At 35.9% G+C, this 23,307-nt stretch overlaps 2 protein-coding genes across 3 annotated transcripts in view; both read left to right on the top strand.

Annotated features, from left to right (window-relative positions):
- Positions 1–16,763, top strand: part of msh3 (mutS homolog 3 (E. coli)) — a 49,608-nt gene extending 32,845 nt beyond the window's left edge. For both annotated transcript variants that reach the window (XM_059550128.1, XM_059550127.1), the window contains exons 20-24: positions 1–35; positions 5,390–5,576; positions 13,569–13,695; positions 15,898–16,066; positions 16,382–16,763. The exon at positions 1–35 is cut by the window's left edge and continues 123 nt beyond it. In XM_059550128.1, the coding sequence (XP_059406111.1) occupies positions 1–35; positions 5,390–5,576; positions 13,569–13,695; positions 15,898–16,066; positions 16,382–16,463 (600 nt within the window). In that variant the 3' untranslated portion in view covers positions 16,464–16,763. The remainder of the gene's footprint in view (positions 36–5,389; positions 5,577–13,568; positions 13,696–15,897; positions 16,067–16,381) is intronic.
- A 1,513-nt stretch (positions 16,764–18,276) lies between these two features.
- rasgrf2b (Ras protein-specific guanine nucleotide-releasing factor 2b) overlaps positions 18,277–23,307 on the top strand; it is a 63,997-nt gene continuing 58,966 nt past the window's right edge. The window contains exon 1 of the mRNA XM_059550123.1: positions 18,277–18,905. Coding sequence (XP_059406106.1) covers positions 18,630–18,905 — 276 coding nt within the window. The 5' untranslated portion in view covers positions 18,277–18,629. The remainder of the gene's footprint in view (positions 18,906–23,307) is intronic.

Genomic DNA, 23,307 nt, shown 5'->3' with positions numbered 1-23,307 from the left:
GCGTCGGTGGGCATTATAGACGGCATATATGTCAGGTATCTTCCACTTGCTAAACACCACGTTCTTCTTAGTGGCCTATAAACAATAGCTGAGAAAGGATTATTGTAGTTGTAAAAGGCCTCACTATGAACATAATGCATATCATTTCCTGTGGTTGTCTTTTAATTGCATATTATCTATGAAAAGAAATTTACAGACCTTTTATTCTCTACACCATCCTTATTTCCCATTTTTCATTTTCTGTCCTAAAGAACAAAGATCGCTTTCATAGGAGATTTATCACAGCCTCACCCGATCTGCCATAATGCAGTATTAACAGAGAGATGTAGATGGGTCATTCTGCAAAGGAACAGAAGCTTTGGAAACCATCAGTCGTTTTAAACCTGTGGAAAAATCAGCTCTTATTGAGATATTGTTTCTTTTGTTTTCTGGCCATTAGAGAGGAAGTTATGTATGACAGCACAAAGCTGAACTTTAGTGACCATGACAACACTTCAGGGGCTGAGCAGATTTCAGAGTTTGTGCTTGAATGATCCAGAATTGAACCGAGTGAAACCATGCCCACTAGTCTTTTCACAGATCCCCGGTAACCACAGATTACAGAGGCAGGAGTGTGAGTCAAACCTATTCAGACCTTATGCCACATCTTCTGCTTGATTTTTGAGGAGCAGAGTAATAATAGATTTTCAGGTGCTTGCCAGGCAACGAACGACGAGAATGAAAACATTGCTGTGTTAAATACATGCTAAAAAAAACATAAGTCATAATTCACTTTGCACATTTTGCAATGGTGTCATTTTTTGATGTCAGATTTTGAATGGCAAACATTCTCTCCCTTTTTAAAATAAAAATGTTATTATGAAAAAAACTAATATTAAATCACAATTGATAAAAAATAGCAAGACTAATGTGTGAAATATATACTGGTTTTGTTGGATAAAATTTTTAAATATAAATTAATTTGGATTTTTTTTTTTTGCATTTTAATATTTGAATTTTAAAAGCGTTATTTTTTATTTTTTTATTTTGCGTTTTGTTTGGCTTGAATCTTCACAGGCATTTAGCAGAAAATGTTTTCTTTTGTGAGGGAAAAATAATAAAATCAAAATAAATGTATTTGCACATCAAAACCCAGCTGTATTTGTAAAAGGAATTCGTAAATATTTCATGTGAGTGTCAGTGGTAATTTACTATCATCCTGTAATGTGTTCTGAAAACATAAAAAATGGCCTGCCTGTTTCATCTGGTCTTTTTAGGCTTCACTGTCACAGAAATGGATTCGGTGGTGTTTCACCTCCCTCATAAATTCAAATGAAATATCTAGATTCTTGTCAAGTTTATTAACTAAACCTGTCTTGCTCTTATTTCTTAATAACCTACGTGAACTTCCAACCCCTCTTTACTTGCTTTAGTCTTTCAGTTTGACGTGATTTATTATTAACATTGTTTACCATTGTAGGGGTGGTTGATTTCTGCTGACTGTGCCAGTCATTAGGCTGTTAACATCAACAACATCCACAGCGGTTTACTAATTGGACTCAGATGCAAGTAGAAATGCCTGAAATCTATTGCAGATTTGTAAATAATTTAAGACTAGTAATAATGTAGAATTAATTATTTATTTAGGTCTTTTGTAAATGTTCCTAGCTGTTAGCATGCACTTTTATTTCAATGATATACAGCATACAATGACTGAGTGAATTTTTTTATTTTTATTTACCTTTAAAGATTTTAAAGCACCAAGACCGTTCAGCAGGAAGGGGGTCTGATGTGATGTAGAGTGCTGTATGCTTTTTTTGACACTGTCAGTCTAAATCTGTACATACCGCTAACAGTGAAGTGCTGCCTTGTTAATTAACCCAGTCCTGGCACTATTCACGTCAGAAGATAATTGCCTTCACTCCCCAGAGTTGTGTTGGTTTATTCCAATTAACAGGTCAAGATGAGGTTTAAACAGTGTTCGGTGGCTTATACTGCACTCTGGTGAAGCGGACACATTGAATGGTTATCGCATATGCGTAGTGGGACTGTGGAATACTGGAAAAGAGATAACATCCTAAGCAGAGTCAAAAGCTTTTGAAGCTGGTTTGCTTAGATTTTGGCTTTTCGTGTAACAACGGTTTGTGACGCGCACTAACTTTTGTTCGGTAGCTGACATTAAGTATCTTTGAAAAGTGCACGTCATGCTAAACTCCATCTAAGACCGTTTTTAAAAAAAAGCATTTTTGCAGTTCATTGATAAGAATTATCATGCATCCATCTATATGTTATTTAAGAGGAATATTATTAGGAATTATTATTTATGGAATATTAAAAAAGTGTGAATTTGTCACACTGCCTGAGGTTTGTCAAAATTCTCACATGTATTATTATATATATTTTTTTTCCTTTCATGAAAACATTGTGCGTCAACTATTCAGGCACAGAAGAAGAATGCTTTTTCATCTCATTTGTAGTGACATGCCCATAATAGCTATCTAAACTACAGAAGTCTGTACAGTCCTGAGCATCTGTGTGAGTCTTCGGTCAGACAGACAGTATTTTGTCTTTTTTTTTTTCACTGATGGAACACTTTTATTGAATAGCACTTAAGGTTTGGAAGCTCTTTTCCCCCTCTTTGTTTTTGTTGCGATAGAAACAGGAAGTTAAGTACAATTCCAAAAAAAGAAACATAACGCCTTAAATGAAACCTTTTAAAGTGAAAAAGTTAATCCTTTATAATAATAAAATATATATTTTCTAAATATATTTCCTTTGGAATATCTAAAAAAATTTTGAGTTTCATAGTACAGTTTATTGTGTTTATTGCTGTTTTCAGTCGGAGATTGCATATATGGCACCAGACAGATTCACTGCAGAAACACCTGACCTGATCTGTATGGACTGTACGTCATCTCACATGAGAGCAGTTACATTCTAATCGCGATTACAATTATGGATGCCACAATTATGTCATTGTTCAAAGCCCCAATTAATCGTTCAAAGTCCACTTATGTTATTCTGCGTGCTTAAGATGCATTTTTTTCTTTCTACATAATATCTTAAGGGTTTTCATATTTGTACTTTATCATTTAAAGAAACCAATCCGATGTATAGTTGACATTTGAGGCTTAATACTATAGAAAAGCACTAAACGTTTTTCAGTTAGTGTTTTCAGCTTGTTTATTTTCATATAAAAATATGTCATGCCGTTGCATCAAATAGTGGTATCATTCAATGTAAATTGTGATAAACGTTATTAATAATCACAATTACAATTTCATGGGAATAATCAACAATTATGATTTTTGTCATGTCACAAATATAACTAGTTTAAATGTGATTTTATACAACCGTTCAGTAAATAAGTAGTTAATATTGTATTGTAATATTGTTATATTTTAAACACAATACTGTCCATTTTGCTTTATTTTTCAGGGAAAATATTACCTTTGAAGCCACTGTAGATCTGTGTGTTTAGTTTCTGAATGAATCCATGTTTTGAACGAATCCGATGGTTCAAAATCCTATTCATAAACTGAGCCTTTTACTTCATTCATTTATTCATTTATTCATTTGATTCATTCAGGAATGATGTATAAAGACATTTACCAGCACCTGATGGCAGTTTTAGTTTCTTATTTAGAGTATCATTTCATTAAAAAAAGACTGTTGGTAACCAAGCCATTTTGGACTTTAATTGTATGAACAAAAAATACTGAGATGTTTCTCAAATCATCTTCTTTTATCTTTCATATTTTATGTTAGGCCATTGTATCCTAAAAGTTTACGTGTACTTAATTTAGTCGAATCATCTTTCTACAGCTACTATTTGTAATGTCTACTTGATACTTTTTCATTTAACACAAAAATGGCTTGTGGGTAATTTCACAGCCAAATTTAGTTTGCCATTAATTGGATGAATTAATCGACACATCCCGTAATTAATTTGATTAAATATTTGAATCCACTGACAGCCCTAGTAAAAACACATTTGATATTTTGATCATCATAGAAAACAATTTGATTGCAACAAGCCTTCGAAGCCGCTGATACAAATTCTAATTACACTTCAAATGGAAATGCTCTGTTTCCTGGGAGAAATCTGCTGACAAAAACATGAAAATTAAATGCCTGTAGTCAAAATGTTTGGAGGTTAAAATACAAGAAAACATTTAGAGACAAAATCCACAAGAGAATGAAAATGGCATTTTGTTAATGTGGTTCACAGCAAAGCAGACTTCATATACCATCTGTGTTCTCTCTCCAGCGTGGCCAAGAGCTGCACTATTAGTCCAGCTAAAGCTTGTCTGTCCCGTTTTATTCAGTTTAAAAGTAGGATAAAGCCCCTTACCAGGATAATAGGAATGATTTTCAGATTAGCTGTTAACAAAGAATAATTCTGCATTCTGGGGAATCTGTAATGGCCAGCACAATAATTGGCACATGTCTTGCTTAATGCTGTTGCAATTGGTCTGAATTAGAGAGGCTTTACATTGTGCTTTTCTACTAACCATTGGAAAAAGAAAAGAAGAAAAATCCAAACATTAACACTGTTTAATACAGCCGTTTAAAAGCAAGAGTCCTGCGGTACAAACATACCCTAGAGGTTCGTTCACCTCTACATGGTGATTTTTCAGCTTCAGCTTTTTTCAGCACTCTCAGCAGCTTTTGAAATATGAGATGCTTTATTAGGCTAAGCCATATGATCTTTGTGTTGTGTTCATATTTGATAGTAGTGACCTTTATAGCCTTGAAAAATGTTATCAGCTGTCAACCAGGTATATTTTTTTTGTACTGTACTCAAACACTGCATTGTCACACCAGTAATGCATTTTAAGAGTACTTGTACTGCTATGAATTGGTCTTATCATTCATAATTGTGCCTCAAGTCTTTATAATGAGGCTAGCTGCTGTAAATAAAGAACTTTCCAACACTACAGTTACACAAGCTATTCGTAACTTACAACCCTAATGGTTTGGCCAGAGTTAAATGACCAAAATTCAGCTAAAATGAAAATTGTCATCTACTCGCTTTCATGTCATTGTAAGGCTCTAACCTGTATGTCCACAAATTGTGCCCAATGCATCTTACATTTCAATCTACACCTCACACAAAGCTACCATATAGCTACAGACATATTGGAATATAGTGCTTGAGTCATATGGATGACTTTGATGGTGCTTTTGTATCTTTTTTTTTTTTTAAGTTTAAAGGCTCCAGTCTCATCTATTGTAATTGTATGGATAGGATTAACTGCCAAATTCTTCCTTTTAAGTTTCTTGTTTGTGTTCCACAGAAGGAAAAAATAATGTAAGTTTGGAACAATGTGAAAGTGATAAATGTTGACCAAACTAATGCTTGTTCACAGGCTAATTTAATTTGCTCAACTTGTTTTGGTTCTGACAGAATGGGAGCGTCTGACAACATCTCAAGGGGAAGAAGCACCTTTATGGAGGAGCTTGTGGAAGCATCAGATATTTTGGCTCGTGCCACCACCCGTTCCCTGGTCATACTGGATGAGCTTGGTCGAGGCACCAGCACTCACGATGGAATCGCCATCGCCTATGCTACCCTAGAGTCCTTCATCAGAGACGTAAGTGAGACTGAAAGACTTTGAGGCCTTGCTTGGCAAATATACCTAATGAGGAAGGCTTTGATTCTGACATGTTTTCATGCCAGATTACAACATGCCATATAGTAACACATTTCATCCAGAATGACTTGTAGTATAATTATTGGAGGGAGATTCCATGTGTTGGAGCCTGTGGTTATGTGCCCTGTTTTACAGGTTAAATAGAGGACTGTGTTTACAGTAATTATACAGTTTTCAGGTCACTGCTACTTTGGATTGAACCCGGCTCCCAATTCCTTAACCTTAATGTTGCATGGCAAGCCAAGCCAACTAATCCGCCAATATTTGGCCATTTTGAGAATATCGTCATCAGTGTTATCTCTGCCTTGAGTCAGTTCTAAAATCTGCAGATACCCTCACCAATGTATAGAGCACATTAAGCTTATTTATTTTAATACTTTTTAGAAAAAAAAAAGTAATTTTTTTATATATTTTTCTTTATAAGTCTTTACTTATAAACTAACCAGCCACTTTATTAGGAACACCAACTTCTTGTTTATGGAAATATCTAATCAGCCAATCATATCACAGCAACTGGTCAAGGTGATATTCTGAAGCTCAAAAGTAGATTCAAAATTGGGGAAAAGGGTGATTTAAGTGACTTTGAATGAGGCATGGTTGTTGGTAGTAGACGGGCAGGTCTGAGTATTTCACAAACAGCTGATCTGCTGGGATTCACACACAACTATCCCTAGGGTTTACAGAAGATAAAAGAGAAAACATCAAATGAGTGGCAGTTCTGTGTGCGAAAATGCATTGTTGATGCCAGAGGTCAGAGGTGAATGGCTAGATTGGTTCGAACTGATAGAAAGGCAACAGTAACTCAAATATCCACTTATTACAGCCATGGTATCCAGAAGAGCATCTCTAAACATACAACATGTAGAACCTTGAAGCAGATACAGCAGTGGAAGACCTGTCAGCTCAGTCTCTCCTGTCAGCTAAGAACAGGAAACTGATTCTACAGTTTACATGGGCTCAACAATAGAAGATTAGGAAAAGGTTGCCTGGTGAGATGAGTCTTGATTTTCTGCTGCCACATGTGAATGGTAGGGTCAGAATTTGGCAGAAACAATATGAAAACATGGATCCATCCTGCCTTCTATTAACAGTTCAGACTGATGCTGGGGGATTAATGGTGTGAGGAATATTTTCTTGGCATGCTTTGGCTCCTTAGTTGCATCGTTTTTAACGCCACAGCCTGCGAGTATTCTTGCTGACAATTTTCATCCTTTTATGACCACAGTGTACCCATTTTGTGGTACTTCCAGCAGGATATAGCACCTTTTCACAAATCTTCTGTGAAAAAAAAAACTGTTTTTTTGAACATGACATTAAGTTAACTATACTCAAAAGGTCTTAAAAGTCACCATATCTCAATCCAATAAAGCACCTTTGGGATGTGGTGGAAATTTGCATCATGGATGTGCAGCAAAAGGGGGTCCAACTTGATTCTAGAAAGATGTACCTAAAAATGGTCCATGAGTATATACAGCATATAAATATAGGAAGGGAGCTTGGTTCCACCCATCAGTTGTTGTTTGGATTTTGAAATTTGGACGTTGCATTTATAAATTGAACTATGGAGGGGTGAGTTTAAAACTTACTAAATGATTGTAGAATTGTGTTGAAAGTCAACTTTGGAAAAAAATAATGGGTTAAACTTTAAAATCTTGTATTTTCTTGTGTTAAGGATCATATTCTTGTCTTCATTTTCTGATTTCTCTTCTCACTCCAAACTAAAATGCAAAGTTGTGGCTCTTGAGAAGACATTAAATGGAAGGTTTTCAGTTCTGTGGTATTCAAGGGATATTCAAGCTTCTCCAGTGTGCTTTGTTAACTTGCAAATTTGACAGGTAAAGACTAATTAGACTCACAGGAGAATGACCACGTTAGACGTGTTAAAATGACATTCTGATTGGACAGCTGTGTTTACCATCAGCGGTATATTCCTCTGCTGAAAGAAAAACTCACACGAGTCTCAGACTGGAATCAAAAGAGCCAAAATGATGCCTTCGTTCAAAGTGTAAACTTCGTTAAAGCATTCACAGTTTTAATAACAGTTCTCTGACTTCTGGCAGCATTTGAATGTTTGAGGAGCAGCATGTTGTAGTAGGCCTAGATGCCATTCTGATAGAAATTAAAAATGTTTTTCTTCCAACTGCAACAGGGTCAAAATTCTCTGTAACTGGGAAGCAAGACTTAATGGTTTTTACTCCAAAGCAAGGCATCAAGGGATCTGCTAGACTCAAAGGAGCCTAATCACCCCCAGACACATAGAAAAAAATAGCTCACACCAGTCCATCCTTTGGGACAGAGTATATCGAGTCTCCCTGTTTGTCTCCTGTGAGACATGCATTGTTTGGAGCTGCTTTGTGTAGTTTTTTCGATTTAAAAAGTAAATCTTAAAAATCTAACCAGTTGTAGGGTGATTTTGCCAAAAGTTTAAATGTTTTAAACATTGATTGCTCTGTTTGACCATCCTGACCAGTCCGACATGCCAACAGTAACTAAACCAGTGGTATGAGTTTGGGATGGGACTATGTGTGTTTGACCAATGGCTGACGGAAAAAGTGCGAGGAAACCTACTGAAACAGATTCAAGACAAATATCACGCACAGTTATACACAGAAAACAACTCAAAGTGAAAAGTAAACCTTTTCAACTACATAATTGTGGGTTTTGTGACACTAATGGTGCAGAATTAATCAAATATTTGGATGTACTGTTTATACTACATTGGCTTTGTCTTATTTACAGCATCCTCTGCAGGTATAAATTTAGCAGCAGGTGATCGACAATGTATGTCACTTCACACCAATGCAAACACTAAATTGTGCTGCCAAGTTCAATGAGATGGATGCTGGTAAAACTGGCAATCGTATGCTGTGTGTGGCAAATTAAAAGTGCTAATTAGTTGGTTGTTGGCTTTAGTTGCTCAAATTGAAGGTAAACGTCACTTTAGATGCTGTGCTGGTGTTTGGGCTGTCAGAGGGTGGGCTCCACTGGGTATTGCATAATGTTGTGTGTCTCTATGGCATTGGCTCAGGTGCAAGATCTATCACTCTTTCTTTTTCTATTTTGCTCTCTTTCTCCCACCACAGGTCTCTTGTACTGATACAGCCTCGGGCTGGAGTTATTTATGTATTGGCACACGGACGGGCTTGTTTGACACAACTCAGCTGTGATACGGCATAGCCAAGGCCTTGTTACTGTTTGTCTTCTTCTCTATGTTTTTCACATTGTTCTCCTGTTCTTCCATTCCTTTTCTGTCTAACTCAGAGAGATTTTTATTGAAGGGTGCTTGTCCTTACAGAAGTGTGACAGTTTTCTGTCTGTTGAATGGTCAAATAGAAAGTTTCAAAAGTTCTAATGGCAACTTTATGCATTTTACAGAGTTTACAAATGGTACAAATAAAGACTCAGCAGTAAGTAAGACAACTTATTTTTGCCATATTTTCAGTTATAAATTAACTGTTTGTTTCAAAGCCATTTGAATGGGTTTTCATTTTCTCTTACCTTTTCATGTCACCTGTATCCTCATGCCTTAGTCTGATATGTTGCAACAAAGCCTAAATGAACTTCAATTCAAGTAATTTTACTTGAATGAAAGCTCTACATAGCAGTATATTAAACAACAAATAGTCAAGAGTGAAGAGATATTTATTTATCATTTATGTTCTGATTGGGATTGAGGTGAGACAAATTGCTTCACAAATTACTGACAAATTAATCACTGGTGTCAGACGGCACAGCCATGGGCCATTCATGGACCATGTGATGGACATTGTTCACAGAATTGGCATGAGCTGTTTGTTTCAAAGCTGTAAATGTATTATGGAAAACAAAATGGTCCTTTTTAAGGCAAGTAGGCAAAATTCTATTTATCCTGACAAATTTTCACTTTGCCATCAATATATATATATATATATTTAGTTTAACTTTAATTTCCTAAAAAAAATTTATTTAGTTATATATTTTTGTTTTAGTTCTTTTTTTCCTCTTAGGCTCACCAAGGCTGAATTTATTTCACACTTTATTACTGTAAAAAACAGCAATATTGTAAAATATTATATTATTACAATTCAAATAACTTTCTATTTTAATATATTTTAAGATTTTAATTATTCCTGTGTTTTAGCAACCATTTCCTTCAAAAAAAACAATTTTAATATACAGATTATTATTAGATGATTAGATTATTATAAAATAAGGTGAAGACAGTTGTGTTAATATTTTTTGGGAAATTTGTTTTAGGATCCTTTGATTTAATGGAAAGAATATCATTCATTGTAAATAGAAATTGTCATTTGTAACTTTATAAATGTATTTGCTGTCATCTTTATTAAATGTAATGCATCTTATCTAAATAAAATGGCAAAATTCTTACTGACCCCACAACACAAGCAACCTCCCAGAATTTTATAGCAATGCATTAAAATCTATTCTGAACATCTTCGTAACTACACACCAACATCCTAACAAGGTACTAATGAGTTTTATGGGCAAGCGCGACTCACATTTTCTTTATATGCTCAGACTCGTGCTGCACAGCTAAAGTTGTGACACTGAGCACTCACAGAAGTTCAAAAATAAAAAGCTTCAGTGTTTGTTCAAGTGTGCGCTTCATATTGAAAATCCCCCTTCACACTAGAATAGCTTCTTGTCCATGCCCGTTTGCCTTTACATCGCGTGCATGTGTCCTGGCAGCATCTCGCAGAGAGTGTCTGCACATCGCCATGGCAACAAGGCTCACTTGTTCACCTGCACTGTATTTAAGAATGTAAATACGTTTGCTGTGTAACACCTTTGAATGGTGCATTGTGAGCAGCCTTGACACAGAACTTTCTTCTGTGGGCAATAAGTAGTAGAGCAGCGCTGGTTGCCATAGCAAAGCACTTGGAGCGCATGCGAGAGGCCGGCAGAGTCTCTCCTCAGCATTTACAAGTTGAGATATCTGAGAGTTGTAGAGGCGAGGAGGTGGGCTAAAGATGACGTAATGTCATTCAGAACCTCGCACTAAATTTCAAACAAAGGCTGTTCCTGTAGTTATGCAGTAACCTGGCCTTGAAGAACCCTGCTTTTCTCTCAGTGGCTGCCAGTGGCTTCATCTTACTGGACTCCCACCTGATCTGGGATTTTGTCCTTGGTTTTTATTTTACATGACTGTATATTAAACATCAAATGTGTTAAGCTGTGATTGTCACATGACTCTGCAATTGCACTTTCATATGAATAGATACGTTATTTGGCTGAAAAGTCAAACAAGCGGTCTCAGAATTGTATGTTTCAGGAAGGTCACTCCTGGCCTTATAGTCACTGTAAAATTTGAGGACCGCATTTAAATACAGGAGTGAATCCCCTAAATTATCGTTTCATGTGTGTACAGAACAGAATCCATGTTAAATGATGGTGATTTGTAGACTGAAAAGCCTTATGACTGTATGTTTATTCTAGCTTTGAACTAGTTTAAATCACAGAAACATTTGTGTTCGCTGAACCCTTCGCTGAATTCAAGCACTGTTTAGTGCTCATGTGACCGAGACTTTTCAAAGAAGAAATGCATCTACTCTAGTAATCCTGTGCTGCGATGTCATTTGAACTTTAAGATGAGTGGATAAATAGTGTGGTGTGGTTTAAATGAGTTGCACTGTTTCGGCAAACATTTATCAAACTATTGTTATCGTTTTATTGAGGAAACTTTTATTGCAATAATTATTGTTATAGTTTTATCGGCCAGACCTCTTTGGAAGGCTATGCAGAGTGCACTCTTGAAGGATTGCCATGAAGAGGGCTGCATTAGGTTTGGGCTCCTGCGGGACCCAACACAAATCTCATGGGAGCGGGCGGTTTTACCTTTGCTGCGGGCGGGAGTGGGCGGTCAGAACATTTCGCAGGTAGACCTGCGCGGAACGGTGGTGTGTAGTAGAAATGGAGTCAACACAAGAAGTTGAGAAGAAAATTAAAGCTGCTGTTTACTTGACAAAGGCAAACCAAGGCAAGGCAAGGCATTTGTCACTGAAAAAAATGTGAAAGAGCGCTTTCATGTCCTCTCAAAATTCATACATTTTATTTTAAGCATTCCCGCATCTAGTTTGCCGTCAGAGGGACATTCAGTGTGTATGGGACGGATCTTGGAAGAAAGACGCACAAGTCTGGGACCGCGGTCAGTCAGCAATATACTTTTCTTTCATAGTAATATGGAGTAAGCAAAGCAATAAGGACCAGTGATCAAATTAATTTAAATAGTCTACGACTAGACTCTACATTTCATTATATATATTAAGTATATATATATTTTTTTACAATAGCCTGTTAAGCAAACTATTGTGAATGTGAAATCTGTGAGATTTTTTTTAAAAGCATTCTATTTTGTTTTACTCATTTCATTTTGTATTTATTTTGTTAAAATTATATCTAGCATATTTTCAAAGTTCTCTGTGTTTATTTATTTAATGGTAAAGTTATTTCCTAGTTAATCATTTGGTGCATGTATGCAGTAGGCCTAGCCTGCGTTTAAAAACTAAGGTGCCACTAGTTGCAGTTATGTTTTAACGGTTAATGTTTTATAACGCTAATAAAAAAATACCCAGTGTTTAGCATCGGTAACTTCATATTATTTAAATGCAATCATGTTTAAAATCTGTTATTCTGGATGTTAACTGGAACGAATATTTAGCCCGAGTACTTATTTGTGTACATTTTTCAGAAGCTCTAAGATAAAGTACACGGGTGCGGGCGGGAGTGGAACATATAGGTTGCGGGAGCCGGCGGGCCTGGTCATACATTCAGCGGGAGCAGGTTTAAGAAAACAGTCCTGCGCAGGGCTCTATTGCCATGTCCCCTTATTACAAGTGGCAATTATTAAGTGTCTTTTGGTGTGCTGTTTGACCTCTGCACATAGTTATCCAGTTTATGAGGTTAATAAAGTAGATTTTGTTATGTGGTTTATTTCCATTTTTGTTTTTCTAGTGAGATTTGGCAACACTGATAAGGCACAACTTTGTGATATGAATTTTAATACGTCATTAACAACAAGTTGTTCAGTTCCGTATATACTTTGTAAAATTTCTGTAAATGCAGGTTTCGGTTTTAACGACATTGTACATTTAAAGTAAATTAGAGATCTTTAATCAAGCAAGACTTTGTGTAGAAGCAATGCACCATGGGTTCAAACCTACTTTTTATGCTTGAAGTCTATTTTTTTCTGCATGCAGTAATTACAATTTGCTGACCAATAAAATATATACATTTAGCTTCAATAATGTTCATCCTGTGCATTCACAGAGTATGCTGGTTGTATTTGATGGTAATGGGCAAGTTAGTAGCCTTGCCTTAAAAAAGTCTCCAAAACAGACTTCTAATTAATATGTTCAATAAATGTGAACTACTAGTGAGGAAAGCATCACAGAAAAATCACATGCCTCTTGTTCTGCTTTGGTGCTCAGTCCACATATCTTCTGTGCGTCTCATAGTCGCACTTCAGCTCAATGCCTCCCCTGAGCCTGCTAAAAAACTCAAACACATCAATAAATGGAGAAATGAACTCGTCCCCCCTCTGGAATGAAATGTGTGCATTGGTGAGGTGGTAACTCGATGCACACAGGTTGCTGATAATGTTCGTAAATGGTGAGTGAGGGGGTGGTTGCTGTTTGCGTGGTTCGTGCATCTGGCTGAAAGATGTCTCACTCAGTCAAGCAGTCATATGGAAGCAGGCTGCTGAGTAACCAAATCTATATCGTTGGTCCTTGAATAAATTTGTACCGTTGAGTTTTGATTATAATAGGTGCTGATTTGTAAAGAACTGTCTTAAGTAGTTAGTTCAAATTCCTTCCGATTGTAGCTTTCAAGCTGTGTTCACTAAACTTGGTGGTTATTCAAGCTGTTCTGATTTAGTGATTTATTTACCTATGAATTATGTGTGAAGTTGGATTATTTTCTTCTCTGTGTTAGGTTAGGTGTATGGCATTGTTTGTGACCCACTACCCTCCATTGTGTGAGCTGGAGCACTTGTACCCGCAGCATGTTGGGAACTACCACATGGCTTTCCTGCTGAATGAGCCAGAGAGCACTTCTGACGGTGTGTATGGAATTTTCTACCAACTCACATTACATCAGCTTATATATATATATATATATATATATATATATATATATATATATATATATATATATATATATATATATATATATATACACACACACTTCCATTCAAAATCCTGATCTTGCCATTCTTGATAATGAACCATGCATGTTTATTAACTTCATCTTGATGTCATCTGTGAAAGCCATAAGTGTCTGGATCAGGGAGTTGATTTCTTCAGTGCACACAAAGCAGTAGTAGGGAAAGATGAGTGCATTGTCTTGGAATATGCTGGTTTTGGTAGCCTCTGAACCAGTTCAGTGCTGTTGTATGTCAGCGGGGTCATTTGGGATTTCATGGATCACTTACTCATCTTTACACTGACCTTATGCTTCTTGAGTGATCAAGGAGTGCAGCACACTTTCTTAGACCTTCTGTTAGTCAGTCCACCTATTGTCTGATCTTTCCAATGCTTGATTATTAATAAAAAGGAATTGAACAGAGTACTTAACTCTTAACCAAATATTTTTTTTCTTCTTTGTTTTTTTTTGTTTTTTTTTTTTAAGTGCTTCGTGATTTTTATTTTTTCAGGAAAGCCTTTCATTTGAGTTGTAGAATAACAAATGTCACTTCTACTTGCGTGTTGAATGCCAGATTTAATTGTGCATGCTCTATCCCCCTCTTTTCATTTATTGGAGTTTTTTTGATCGTTTCATGCCAATTTTATTCACTGACATGCCTTGATAGTTCACCCAAAAATGAAAATTTTGTCAGAATTTACATACCCTCATGTCTTTACAAAGTCATTAGACTTCAGTTAATCGTTGAAATTCAAATTAAGGTTTTATTTATTTTCTTAGTGTTTTTTTTTTTGAAGATTATGGTCTTATGGTTTTGGAATGACATAAGTTAGTAAATGAAATGATATTTGTTTCCAAGCATCTTTTTTTTTCTTCCAAGTATCAGTATCAAGAAACTGGAGATGGTTGAATCAGTCAGTATGAAATATGAGAAATATTTTCCCTGCTTTGAAATTGATTTGGTAATAAGTTTTAGATAGGACTGCAAAAGACAAAACCCCTGTGTGATCTGATTTCACTTTTACGACTGTTAGCTTATTTGTTTGTCTCAAGTTTTTTTAAGGTTCAAAATTAAGCTTCCTGCTTAAAGATCACCCAAGTTTGCTGCTTCTCCTGTGGTAGAAACTACTCTGACTAGTACTTTGATCGTTGGAAGCTACTTTGCATAAAAAAATATGACTATGAGATGGAATTTGAACATATTTATTGTCAAATTGAAACATCTGTCAACCAATCAGAGTCAGGCCTTCTGGAGTTCTTGTGGTATAAAATTAAAACTTCCAGGAAGAAAGAGAATTCCAGAACCTTAAATCCTTGTAACACTGTTACAAGACTCCAGTAGTGGTTACTTAACAACTAGCTTGTATGTATGGCAGGAATCCTATTGCACAAGTAGTCTTTCCTCTTCAGTTTCTCTTTGTACTGTGCTGTGTAGTTTTTCCTTCCATCATTGAAATTCATGTGTACATCTGATCATCAGAATTCAGCTAGGTTCACTCCCGACCCCCCATTTTGGTGACAGAATTGCTGAGAAATATTAGAAGAAATGTTCACAAATCATATTCACAAATCAGGTTAATAATAATTGTGTCATTACTCTCACACCATGACACAAGAAATGACTTTATCTGAGTTCTGGAGAAGTGTCTTTTATGGAAAAAGTTCTCAGCACAACTCTGTGACCTTCTATTGGCCATCACTGATGAAATATCTTTTCTCAGACAAAAACTTCTTCACAGTTATTATGCCATCACATTGGTATTATTCACAGATTTTACACTTTGGTCATATGCTCTTATACTTTATACTTCAAGGTAATGTGTTTCATTTTTTGTTTGTTAAGATGCTTTCTCTTATCCTAGTATAATGGCTAAAATACTTAATTCATCAGGTTTTAGCAGAGTCCATTAAAGCATTATTTGGCAATATTAACATAAAACAATATACCTAGTATTTATGCAGTAGACTGTTTGCTACTGTATAAATTTAGTATCCTAATCATCAGGATGATCATGGATAAATTTTCTTTATTATTTAAACTTTGTTTTTTCACATTGAATCCTCTGATCACACATAGTGCTTCCAAAGTGTTTAATAGCTCCGTTGCTCTCGTTACTAGAGGAGGAGGTGCAGCCAGAGTTCATCACATTTCTCTATCAGCTGATTGAAGGCGCAGCCGCCAGGAGCTATGGGCTAAATGTAGCACGTCTGGCTGAAATCCCAGAGTCCATCCTCAGGACCGCTGCACTCAAATCCAAAGAGTTGGAGGCTCTCGTGAACAGCCGGAGGTACGTGGGCTGATTGGTTACACATGGAAAAAGAACACAGTAGTAATTACTGACTGACGCGCAATTCTGAGGAAAAAATTTAACTGCGAGTTTATGCATTGTAATTGTGACTTTATAACTCATGATTGTAAGTTTGTATCTCCCAATTGTGAGGAAACAAAGGTCAGAATTGTTAGATAATGGCGGAAACAGGCTTCCATATGTCTTTGATTTGTCTACATTATATAAAGTATTTGAAGTATTGACACTGTTTAAACCTTTTTGTAATTGTGTGGTATGTAACCTGATATTACCCCATTCTGTCTTTACAAACAGGAAAAGGGTGAGACTGTTATCTGATGCCTGGAGTATCACCAACAAGGAAGCATTGCTGGATTGGAGAAAGTGTAGTGTCTAATAACAGCATGAAGGTTTTTGCCCATAGGAGGATGTTTGCAAAAACCGTTAAACAAAACAGGAACTGAATATCATGTATTTGAATACATCATGTATTTCTTCACCTGTTTCAACGGGAACTCAAAACAATAGATCTTACAACTATGAATGATGTCTTACATAGATACTCTCCAGGTGCTTTGGCCAGAAGGTTTGCTGGTAATATGCTGTATTTGTGACCATAGGAAAAAAGAAACTAATGCACATTTCTAAGATTGTTAGTGTAATGCTGTATGTACATTAATTAATCTAAAAATAAAAATTCATTTTCATTTCATTAGTTGACCCATAAATGAGAATCCTGTCATCATTTACTCACTCATGTATGATTTTCTTTCTTGGAAACCAAACAGTTTTATTTGATGTTGACAAAATGTACGTTCTACAGGAGACTGTAACTAAAAATCTTGAATGGTAATAGGTGACAGTGTTCATTTCTTAGGTGAACTATCACTTTAAGTTTCCTCAGTAATCTCATTGTCCTTCAAATGTGATGTCTGAGGTGAATGATAATGAGTCTTCATAAAAGCTGAAGCAGTCCTGTTGAGACATAAATCCCTCCTTTGTCTTCCTTACTTACATTTGCATTGTTTTGAAGTTTCCCAGGTTTGCTTTAATAATATTATTTTAAATGTCACTTAAAATCATGTATTATATATGCTACACTATCTAAAATACACTGACTGAACTGGATTTTAAATTTTTTGTATTATTTCAGCTTTATATCATCTAATATGCAGTGTATCAGTTGTCGTTACCAACTTATCCCTTGATATGTCATCTAACATTATGAAGGTAAGAATAGCAAATAAGATGAAAATGAATTCGATAACTGAAGCTTGATAGAGTCTAAGAATGTCACTTGCTTGTGCATACGAAGCGTCCATGTGACGTCCAGCATTTGTCCCTTTTCTGACACTGAAAATGTACTTGATAAATTTTAACTTGCGTGCCGTCTTTTGGTGTCATTGAGACACAAGTGCAACATTGTCTAGCGCGTTTACTGTACATTGACAACAATGGAAGAAGAAAAATACAGTTGAATGTAAAAACGTGTTATGTGTGAATGGCTGCTTAAAGTCTGTTCCCACCAAGGACTATGATGGTAAATCTAAAATTTGAATTATCATTCCAATCCTATGAGAATATGGAAGTCCACAAAACAGATATCATTGGGATTACTTTTAAGCTTTTTTTCCCAGCTGATGAGCGATAAAAACATTGGCAGCCAGTCAGAATCCATCCGACTGAGCTTTTAAAGTGGCAAATGACGACAAAGCAGAGTAGGCTTAGCATAAACAGAATGGTATTGTGTTGGTGTGGATATAGTTAACAGTAATATAATGAACATTTTAGTTATATTTATAAATCGCGTCCTTGGTGTAAACGAGCCTTTACACTTGTTTGTGTAGCAGTTTTTATACATAGTTTTTAATTTCATTGAATACTATGTAATGTGTTAGCTATTTCTAATGCTGTGTGTAGTTATTTTTTTGTCCGTATACCTCGATTTGTAAATGATGAATATCAAGGACACTGTAATGTAACGTACTCAGTGGAAATTGTGGCTTTTCTTTTAAAGCAACTTAATCTAACAGTAAAGCACCTAATTGGAACCTAGTCGCTTGCTGTGACGCGCTTCGCCCCGCCTCATTAAAATATCTACACAGTCCCGCCTCCTTATTAAAATACAGACATCCCCCGCCTCCTCATTGAGATCTGCGAGTCTTTCGAGACTTCCGCCCACTCATTAAAACTGCGCACAGTCACAAGGGAAAGTGGATCTCGGCGCGCCAGAGAGGCGCTGTCTCTTTAAGAGGATGCCAAAGCCGATTACATCTGCTCTCAACAGTGATTCTGTCTCACCGTCTGTCCACTACTATTGCTTATTTTGCTGTACTGCATGAGCTAAACGCGTGGACAGACAGGGTTGTTCGTCGGGGTTGAAACTTTTCTTCAGGTCAGAATGGATTGGGCTCCGAACTCGTTTGGATGAGTCGCTTATGTGCAGTGCGCTTCAGCTCGTCAACTTTCCCGTGCGCATTTCTCCAAACATCCTTGGTGAAAAGTTAAAATCACATGGGATATGGTGACAAACAAGTGAATACACATTAAACCAAGACGGAAAATGCAGAAGAGTGTTCGGTACAATGAGGGACACGCTCTGTATCTCTCCGTTATCGCGCGTAAAGAGGGCACCAAGCGAGGTTATCTCAGCAAGAAGACCACAGAAAACAGTAAATGGCATGAGAAGTTTTTTGCACTTTATCAGAATGTTTTATTTTACTTCGACACCGACCAGAGTGCTCGACCATCAGGGATATATCTTCTGGAAGGATGCACATGTGAGCGAGTCCCTGCGCTCAAGGTGTCCACTGTTGGCAGAGACGCACTTGACAAGCTGGTGAGTTCAACGTTTCTTCAATGCCAGTTTAATAAAGGAACGAATGATTGAGGCTTTAGGAAGAACGAGCATTTATCAGGTTAAAACTTCTCCAAAGGAGGTAAAGGCATAGGGATAAAGTGTCTTAAAACATGTATTCTTTTTACATAAACGAATATGTTACTTAAACCCGCCCTTTTAACGTTTCCTTAACTAAAAAGTTCAGTTGCCGGAATGCACTAAACTGGATTGTGAATCGAAGTCGCTTTCGCGAGATGAGGTAACCATAGCAACAGTACGCTGCTTTAGAGCTTCACATTAGTGTGTTCATTATGAAATCACTATAGATCTAGATGTCACAAAAATCGACAGAGTGTTCCGTTTAAAAAGCCACAGACCACTGGTAGTCCTTAAATAACTGGCACATTTAATATAACAAAAATTGTAAAATACTGTAGATGGAAAAAATATAATTCTGATTTTGTATTTTGAGTGCTGTTATCACAGTATGCTAATAGAAATCTGATGGAATTATCCCTGACGTCTGGAAATCCAGCCTAATCTTAAATTTGGAGAATAGCCTATATGAGTCTGTTTATTTCACTTATATCATAAAAAGCTAAACGTCGCCAATGTGTTGGAAAGTATCTAATAGATAATTGCAAATGTCTTGTAAAAACAATTTCTTTGCTACGTGAAAACCTGTTGCATTGGACACCCAAAGTCCTCGTTTGAGTATCATCCGAGCAGTGCAGGAACGTGACCAATCATTTATGCATGGATATAAGATCATCCCATCCTGAAGACCTCTATAATGTCTACACTGACTCGTGATGTCTTCGTTAATATGTGAGATAGGTAATAATTGAATTTCAAATGGGTTTCTGACAAAGAAATGTGGATGAAGCTTTTTGACCATGAGGAAATGTTCTCCTTCTGGCAGCATTAAAAAATGTTTCCTGTTGGTGGCCATTGATGTCAGATATTGATTTCAGTTAGAAACAATATTAGAGGCTCCCCCATTCAACAGGTGCAGTCTGTTACCTCTGTATCTCTGAAAATAATTATTATTATTTACAACAGTGCTGTGTATGCAAAAGGATCACAAGCCATGCCTAATATGGGAATTATCCAAGCTCTAAAACCATCCGTGTTGTGCTTAACACTTTCATCTGCTGATGAATCTCTCACAGGTACACATTTGCAGTCACATTCATACAGAATAATTAGGTGAAAGTATGTGGTAATTTTTTTCAGTCATCTTCTTAAACACAATAGTGTCTCTTACTGCCATGAAATGACCTCATTCAGACCTCATTTTTTTAAATAGAACGATGATTTTTGAAATTATGATGAAATTGAGCACCACTCCATGAGATAGAAAATGAACCTTTTGTAAAAGCTGAATCTCTTGAGGACCCCATGAAATCAAAGTGAGATTTTTGTAATTTTTGTTCTGTCAATGTTAGTTTTGAGGTGATTTATATGGTATGTACTGTACTTCCAAATGTTAACCAAATTTACTTTTAACAAATAAATATGGGTGTGGTTTAGATGGCACAGGTTACCCTCATGGTGATTCAAATGTTGCTTACAAAAAAAATAATAATAATAATACCAACCCAAGCTTGCATGAAAAACATTCACAAGGTGGAATTTTCATATGAATTCACATGATGTCTAAAAACAAGTTTGTTTTTAGGGGGAAAAAAGCATGAAGACACACCGCTAAACAACCATAAGTGGGGTTTGAGCATATATACAAATGTATGAATAGGGCATACAAATTCATATGTATTGCCATTATGTTGTAGCCAGATACCAGATACCTTTGGCTTCAAAGCAAAGCAAAACATGCTTTTGGCTGTGATTTAACTAAAGCTATTGGTTCTGTTGATTTACTGTATGTTTGTCTGAAACTGAAAAGTAAATGAATTATTGGTATAATGTTGAACTTTTCATTCATAATGTAATAAAAAAAAATTATTATATGTTCTCGGTAGCATCAAATATTGGAATTAAATTTTGTATAAATTAACAATCTAACCATTTAGTCTGCTAACCTGGTAATGAGTTAATAAGATTCAATTTAATTTTATTGATTTCCTATTGCAGTTTAGCTTTGTTTCCTCTGCCTGTTAAAGTGGTCATGAACTGCCTATGTTTTTTATTTTGAACTGTTCTCTGAGGTACACTTATATTGTTATCAAGATGTTTACATCAAAAACGTCATAATTTAGAAGTAATAAGCAATAGTTAGGCTACTCGCACTTGTTGTGACATTACTGTCAGATCCAATGTAACATTTTTCAAAATGAAGGTATACCATGTCAATTAAGGCTCTCGGAAAACCAGCCATACTAAAATCTTCAGTTTTATAGCTGAAATTTATGTAAGTATCAGCAGTCATGTAGTGCTTTGAATATTATGCCTGTTCAAACAGAAATGAGATGGCTTTTAATCTACAGAAGTTGTATAGTTCTCACACAGTGCATGTTTGTACCCTGTATCGACTCTTTCTCTGCGAGAACACAGTCAGAAATCCTCGCTCAATCACACACCCACAGACTCCCACACGGCTGCATATGAGTATGCACACTCTCTCCCACAGACAACTAAAAAGACACAAAGGAATAAATGTGGGCTGGTCTATAAAGAGTACAGACAGGTATAGAAGCAGTCGATAGGGATACTGAAACTCCTTTGGGGAGAGAAACCCCAGAGGAATAGAAAATGTAAACCAACCAAAATAAATATGAATAAATGTTATTAGCACTGCTGTAACTGATGATCAAAGTCCATTTCCCAGTATTTATTTTTTAAAATTGAAATGACTATTTTTAATGAGTAAAGCATAAAGATTTTATAGAAAAGTGTAGGTGGAGATTCACAGCTGCTTTTTTGAAACATAAAGCTAACATTAATGTCAATGAAAACCTTCCTGTGCCTTACTGATTTTATTTGTGTATTCTTATGAAGTCCAAAACTCATTTTATAATGCCAGTTTTCTGGGGATTGGGCATTTGCTGAAAATACAGCAAACAAACACCCTTAAGCTTATAAAGATCATGGAACAATCAGACAACATCATGATTTGATTTGGAGTCTTATGTTATGAGATCGTTTGTATTAACTGCCTTTAATGAAAGATTAATTACATCAACACAGAAATTATATGGGGTAATAACACACTTCTGGGACTCATGAAGTGCTTAGAAACAGACATGAATTATAAATACTCTATTCCTGCTAATGTTGTGCCTTGGATCAATATCATAATCTTATCATTTCTAAATAAATAATCACCTTAGAGCAGCAACAAACTTGTGCATTTGTAAGTATTGTACAAGGGAACTGATCTTTGTTTTGTTCAATCTTATTCATTGCATATCCTACTGATGTTTTCAGATTCCAATGATTTTGTCTGTGCGTATAGTATAAATAATGCAACAAAATGCAGTTAGATTACAGTGGTAGCCTTTACTGTTTCCATGCAGTTTAAATGCTGATAACACCAATTCTTTATTTTTATATTCCATACACTACCCAAAGACTCATTGATGTTTCTTGGTCTTGTGTGTAGTTCATTCATATCCAGCATATCTGATGAGCTGACAGTTTGATGAATGAGGGCCAAAGAGATGCGCTGTCTGTGGGCCGAGTGTGTAATTTTCAGAGGAGACTCAGGTAATAACTTAAAGGTACAGAAAGAAGGGTGACAAAGTAATACTGCAACTTCTTGTAAGTATAGTTGATTATTTTTGCTCTGTTTATGTGTTTTTTTGCTTGAGTTGTCCTTCTTCAGCCAAAGAAATTATTCATTGATTAGTTTTCAGTCAACACTTGCACTATTAAAGAGTTAGTTTACCCAAAATGCCAATTGTGGCTCTTCTGTTAATTATCGTTCTTACCCATATTCTTTATTTTTGTGAAACTTAAAGTAGATGTTTAGCTGAATGTCTTGATTGCTCTTTTCCATACAGTGGAAGAAAATGTGACCACACTAAAAATAATGTTTCTTTATGTCCATCAGAAACAGTCTATCTTTGCACAAAAGTTTTTTTCATACTGTAAAAAGTTTTATCAGATTATTAAAATGTTCTTCACACTAAGGAAAAAGTATGAAGAAATGGTTCATCTATGGCATCTCTGCCAAAAATAAATAATAATAAATGAATAAATAACTATATTTTTTATATAAAAAAGGGCTGTTAAGTAGCCTGGTAATACCAAACTCTGCTACTTCGCTTTGCTTTGTAGAGTACAGAAGCGAACTGAAAAAAAAAACACACGATGAGTAGGTTTGCTCTCATAAAATGAGCAGGTACAGAGCTATAGAAACATGAAAGAACAGGAAAAGTGCCAGTATGAAGTCTGTCTAAATCTTTGAGTATACTGTAGGTGCAGTTATGTGTTTTCTGAA

The sequence above is a fragment of the Carassius carassius genome, chromosome 5 (assembly GCF_963082965.1).
Source record: "Carassius carassius chromosome 5, fCarCar2.1, whole genome shotgun sequence".
NCBI lineage: Eukaryota > Metazoa > Chordata > Actinopteri > Cypriniformes > Cyprinidae > Carassius > Carassius carassius.
Note: the sequence above shows the minus strand (reverse complement) of the source record. Positions and strands in the feature narration are given on the sequence as shown.